At 64.9% G+C, this 5,816-nt stretch overlaps 1 protein-coding gene across 1 annotated transcript in view; it reads left to right on the forward strand.

Annotated features, from left to right (window-relative positions):
- APC2 (APC2, WNT signaling pathway regulator) overlaps positions 1 to 5,816 on the forward strand; it is a 32,244-nt gene that overhangs the window by 13,477 nt on the left and 12,951 nt on the right. Inside the window, exons 3-14 of the mRNA XM_019513162.1 lie at positions 7 to 70; positions 249 to 438; positions 616 to 724; positions 804 to 917; positions 1,072 to 1,146; positions 2,854 to 2,946; positions 3,308 to 3,698; positions 4,177 to 4,272; positions 4,424 to 4,563; positions 4,703 to 4,780; positions 5,010 to 5,126; positions 5,265 to 5,479. Of these exons, the coding sequence (XP_019368707.1) occupies positions 7 to 70; positions 249 to 438; positions 616 to 724; positions 804 to 917; positions 1,072 to 1,146; positions 2,854 to 2,946; positions 3,308 to 3,698; positions 4,177 to 4,272; positions 4,424 to 4,563; positions 4,703 to 4,780; positions 5,010 to 5,126; positions 5,265 to 5,479 (1,682 nt within the window). The remainder of the gene's footprint in view (positions 1 to 6; positions 71 to 248; positions 439 to 615; positions 725 to 803; positions 918 to 1,071; positions 1,147 to 2,853; positions 2,947 to 3,307; positions 3,699 to 4,176; positions 4,273 to 4,423; positions 4,564 to 4,702; positions 4,781 to 5,009; positions 5,127 to 5,264; positions 5,480 to 5,816) is intronic.

Raw genomic sequence — 5,816 nt, forward strand, 5'->3', positions numbered from 1 at the left:
GGCAAGCTGGAGCAGGAGGCCCGTGTCATGGTGTCCTCCGGACAGACGGACGTGCTGGAGCAGCTGAAAGGTGGGTGAGGGGGCTGTCTTGTCGGGGGAGAAGGGCCTGGGAGCAGACCCTGGGAGTCGGGACCCCTGGGCTTGGCAGCAGGCTCTGGTGGGTGAAAGCAGCTGGGGGTCAGGGCGCCTGGGTTGTCTGGGCACGAGTGCAACCCCCTGGCTCACGTGTCGCCCTCGGCCGCGCGCAGCGCTGCAGATGGACATCACCAGCCTCTACAACCTGAAGTTCCAGCCGCCCGCCCTGGCGCCCGAGCCGGCCTGCCCGGGCCGCAGCCCCGAGGGCAGCCCCCTGCACGCCGCGCCGCTCCAGAAGAAGGACAGCATGGGGGACCTGAGCCGGGCCACCATCCGGCTGCTGGAGGAGCTGGACAGGGAGAGGTAGAGGCCCTGGGGGGGAAGGGGAAGGGGAAGGGGCATGGCTCTGAGCTCTCCATCCGTCCTGCCCCATCCCTGGCTGCCTGTCTGGAGCAAGGGAATTAGGCTCCCCCAGCTCCTGCTTGGGACCGGGGAGGGTGGGGGGAGCGGCACAGCCGAGCGCCCACCATGGCTTCCCAGGTGCTTCCTGCTGAGCGAGATTGAGAAGGAGGAGAAGGAGAAGCTGTGGTACTACACCCAGCTGCAGGGCCTCTCCAAGCGCCTGGACGAGCTCCCGCACGTCGAGACGGTGAGTGCCTGCCCCGGGGTTGGGGGGTCCCGGTGCCCCGAGCCGGGCGGGCGCCGCTTACGCTCTGCTCCCCCCCCAGTTCTCCATGCAGATGGACCTGATCCGGCAGCAGCTGCAGTTCGAGGCCCAGCACATCCGCGCACTCATGGAGGAGCGGTTCGGGACCACCGACGAGATGGTGCAGCGGGCGCAGGTGAGAGCGGGGCCAGCCGGGCAGTGGGGACCCACGCCAGCCCCTCCCCGGGCTGACCAGTGCCCCTGACCAGTCCCTGCCTGCAGCTCCCCCCACCCCCAGCCAGGCTACCCAGGGCCCCGGCGCCCCCTGACCCCTGCTCCGGCCCCCACAGATCCGAGCCTCCCGCCTGGAGCAGATCGACAAGGAGCTGATGGAGGCGCAGGGCAAGGTGCAGACGGAGCCGCAGGTAACGGCCGGGGGCCGGGGGCCGGGGGGGCCGAGGCGGGTGGAAGCAGGCAGGTCCTGGCTGCTTCTGCTCACGTGGAGCCAAGCCTTTGTGTGCATCTCGGCACCGTGAAATGGGCAGTTGCCATGGAGATGAGAAGTAGGCCACGGGAAGGGGGGGATGCTGGCTGGCTCCGCGCCGGCGGTGGGAGCGCCGAGTCCATGGAGCTGCCGCGGGGGCATCTGCTTGGCACGGCTCACTGGCCCCTTGCCGGGGCGGGGGCACAGCCCAGACCCTCGTACTAATGCCGCTGGGGCTGGATCCACGCGTATGAACCCCGCCAGACCCGAGGCGAGCCCGGGGTGCAGCAGGCGACCCCGAAAGCAGCCAGGCTGGCTCACAACGCCCTTGTCCTGCCTGGAGGTGGCTTCCCTGGTGCAATCGAGGCTTTCTTTTAAAGAGCTGCGCCGCCGTGGTCCCGGCGCACTGCAGCCTCCGTGCCAGAAACCCTCCCATCTCCTCCCAAATACTACAATGGTACTTTTTGATTTAAAAAATGCTGCTGTGACATGTCAGCTCCTCCCGAATCGTGGGGAGCACGCCCCGGCTTGAGTCATGAAAGGAGCTGCCTTCTAGGAGGAAGGCGACGCTAGTATTTTCAGCAGAGTATTAAAATACAGGGTTATTTCCTGCTTTGGAGCAGGGGGTGGAGTGGAGGTGATCTCCTGAGGTCCCTTCCCACCCTCCTTTTCTATGAACCTCCGACTCCAAGAAAAGCCTCTCCGTTTCTAATGGGGTGCTGGCTTTCCAAGAAGGGCCCTGTTGAGCAGGAAAAGAGAGATGCCGGCAGCATTATAATAACAATTGTGCATAAAGAAACTGCCGTGCGATAGGACACACTACCGTAGCATTGTTAGGAAGAAAACCTACAACAGCCTAAATGAGGATGAGGTTCCAACCCCCATGGGACGCTGCAAAACCCTGTGGCTTTGCTATAGAAATTCAGCTTTAAAGCAAAACGCAACGGTACCGAGGCATGCACAGGACTCCAGACACATCGTGTAGAGATGACCTCGGTCTTCCCGTGCCGCTGCGGCGGTGTGCATACCCACTACGCAGCACGGCTGTGCTTGATCGGGGCCCGCAGCCGGGAGCTGAAATGGCCACGCAGGGCACGTCCACACCTTCATTAATGCGCAGTGGTTACCATGTGTTTCATTCAGTACTTGATTAATGAAGCACTGACTAGATGCACAGTAACTAGAGTTACTGTGCAGTAGCACCGGCACACGCCTTTTTAGTGACGCTACTGTGCAGTAGCCTTACAATACTGCATGGCAGCGTGTTAGCGTGTGCCAGCGTTATTCAGCTACTGCGCATTGGGCATCCTGTGAAGATGTGCCCGCAGTGTTTCTAAGGCCGTGCACGGAGCTTCTCCGCACAAAGGGAGCTTTGCCCCGGCAGTCGCTCCATCGCAGAGGCCCCTGGTTGGCTTTGGAGGCAGGTCATTGCACTGAACCCCCTTGCCCCAAAAAGAGCGGACATTGTTCAGGGTCATTCATGGGACAAAGGAGCTGGAGGGGACGTAGCTGGTGGCAGCCCGGGTTGGCTCATTGGGTACTCGATGCTGCAGCCAGACAGGCCATGGCCGCCTGCCCTTGCCCCGGGGGGCTGCAGTGTCTCCCAGGCCGGGCCGTGAGCTCCTCCCCGTTGTGTCTGCCCTTGCAGCTGTGCGGGAAGCTGCAAGGCCTGGAGGAGGACGGCAGCCTGGATGTCCCGACGCATCCCGAGGACGGCGCGAGCCACGCAGGCAGCAGTAAGGTAACGGCACTAGCCCTGGAGGGAGTCCCCAGGCTGGGGGGACCAGCGTCCTAGGAGCCGCGTGGCCTCAGGGGACTTCACTGCTCACGTCCCAGGCCCGGCTCTGCTGCTGTACAGGGCGCCCGGGGTGCTGAGCACAGTGAGCACCCCTCGAGCCAGTGGTTGGCACAAGTGTTACCTCCAAGGGCTGGTTTGGGGGGTGGGTGCTAGGAGGGGTTGGGTCCCTTGGAGGGGATGGGGTTGGGGGTTAAGAGGAAGGGAGGTGGGTTGTGTGGGGGGATTGCCAATGGAGGGCGAAGGCTAGTGGGGCTACAAGGAGGGCAGGGGGATGCCGTGACCCAGCAGGCGCTTGCCCCAGCAGGTGGAAGTGGTCTTCTGGCTCCTGTCCATGCTGGCGACGCGGGACAAGGACGACATGTCGCGCACGCTGCTGGCCATGTCCAGCTCGCAGGAGAGCTGCCTGGCCATGCGCAAGTCGGGCTGCCTCCCGCTGCTCCTCCAAATCCTCCACGACGCAGCGCGGGACCCAGGCACGCCCCAGAGCCCCGGCGGGAGCGGGGGCAAGGATGCCCGTATGCGCGCCAACGCCGCCCTGCACAACATCGTCTTCTCACAGCCCGACGAGGGCCAGGCCAAGCGGGAGATGCGGGTGCTGCACGTGCTGGAGCAGATCCGCTCCTACTCGGAGACCTGCTGGGACTGGCTGCAGATGCAGAGCAAGGACGGGGGCAAGGACCCCGAGGGCAGCGCGGGTATGGGGCAGGCTGGTTCTAGCAGCGGGCGCTGGGGATTTCTTGGAGGAGGCAGGGGAGTGAACCCCAGCGCGGCTGCGTGGGAGAGACGAGCTTCTTGTGTGCAAGGGGGATATGAATACATGCATGCCCGCGTATAACTGTGAGCGTGCACGTCTGTGGGCGTCGGTGCATGCGTGTGATTTCTGAGCGCAGGCACCCGTGCGAGCAGGCTCACACCCCAGCGTGCATCTGCACCATGTGCATCTGTGTGGGCAGGCGTGTGGGAGGGAGCACGTGCGGTGCCTGGGGCCGTGCGTGCTCTCCCGGAGGGGCGAGCAGACGGAGGGGGTCCAGGAGGGCCTAGGCGTGGTTCAACACGGCTGGAGCTCTGGGGTGCTGATGGGGCCCCCGGAGTCTGGCCCAGCCCCTCTCCTTGCCCTTTGCTGGCTGGGCATCCGGGACCTGCTGGCCTCACTCGCCTCCGCTCTCCCTGCAGCCCCGGTGCCCATCGAGCCACAGATCTGCCAGGCCACCTGTGCCGTCATGAAGCTGTCCTTTGACGAGGAGTACCGGCGGGCCATGAACGAGCTGGGTAAGTGCCACCCGGCCTTCGGGAGCAGCCCAGACCCAGGGCTGTGCTTCCCGGTGGGGGGCCGTGGGGGCAATGCAGATGGAAATATTTGGCTCCCTTGCCATGGGCCTGGCTCCAGAGATGAGTCTGCTCTCCTCCCGCACCATCCCAGGTGGGCTGCAGGCCGTTGCCGAGCTGCTGCAGGTGGACTACGAGATGCACAAGATGACGAGCGACCCCCTCAACCTGGCACTGCGGCGATACGCGGGCATGGCGCTCACCAACCTCACCTTCGGGGACGTGGTGAACAAGGTGCCCATTTTGGGGGGGGAGCTGGGCACTGGAGGGGCTCACCAAGGGGAGGCAGCTGAAGGGGGTGGCAGGGCTGGGCATGGAGGGCACCGGGGAGGGTCGCCCGCATGATCTGACCCCGCACTCATCCCCGTGGCAGGCGACGCTGTGCTCCCGCCGGGGCTGCATGCAGGCCATCGTGGCCCAGTTGGCATCGGAGAGCGAGGAGCTGCACCAGGTAGGTGGGCCAGGGGGGTCCCATGCACCTGGGCACATACAGGGACCGGGCTGTGCAGTGCACCAGGCCCTTGCACACCTGCACCTGGACCCAGGACCACACACTGAGCCACAGGAGGGGCCAGTCCTAGCTCTGGGCACAGCTGGAAGTCTGGAGCTGGACGTCTGGGCTGGGAGCCGCCAGGCTGTCGTGCCTGGGGCATGCAGCCACGCTCATCCCTCCTCCCCAGGTGGTGTCCAGCATCCTGAGGAACCTCTCGTGGCGGGCCGACATCAACAGCAAGAAGATCCTCCGGGAGGTGGGCAGCGTGACTGGGCTCATGCAGTGTGCCCTGCATGCCACCAAGGTGAGACCCCCCCCATGCCTGCCCCGGGAGAGGGGTGGGGGCAAAGTCCTGCCTGGGCACATGCAACCATGCACAGGCCCCCCGCCCTCGTGCCACGTGCATTGCACAGGAGGCTGACGCCGTGTCTCTCCCGGCCAGGAGTCCACGCTGAAGAGTGTGCTCAGCGCCCTGTGGAACCTGTCGGCCCACAGCACGGAGAACAAGGCGGCCATCTGCTTGGTGGAGGGGGCGCTGGGCTTCCTCGTCAGCACCCTCACCTACAAGTGCCAGAGCAACTCGCTGGCCATCATCGAGAGCGGGGGCGGCATCCTGCGCAACGTGTCCAGCCTCGTGGCCACGCGGGAGGACTACAGGTCAGGTTGTTTGCCCCTGCCCCATGCAGCTGCAGACGCAGCAGGACCAGGGTGGTGCCAGCTGCAAGGGTTAAAATACACCGGACCCCAGGTGGAGGCCGTGTCCCTGCTACCCCTGCCCCCCTTGCCATACATATCAGTCTGAGCCGGGGGTTAAATTCCTTCTTGACCCCAAATAGGGCAGTTGGGCTGACCCTGAGCAGAGGGGCAAGACCCTTCAGCCAGGAGCCTCTGGGTTGACGTCCCAGCAGGAGCACGAGCAGAGCCCGGTCTGCATCCCCAGCCTGGGCTGCAGCCAGCACCCTCCTTCCCCCCCCCCCCGACACAGGGGGCAGAA

Source organism: Gavialis gangeticus, unplaced genomic scaffold (assembly GCF_001723915.1).
Source record: "Gavialis gangeticus isolate Ggan-Ray unplaced genomic scaffold, GavGan_comp1, whole genome shotgun sequence".
In the NCBI taxonomy this organism is placed as follows: Eukaryota; Metazoa; Chordata; order Crocodylia; family Gavialidae; genus Gavialis; species Gavialis gangeticus.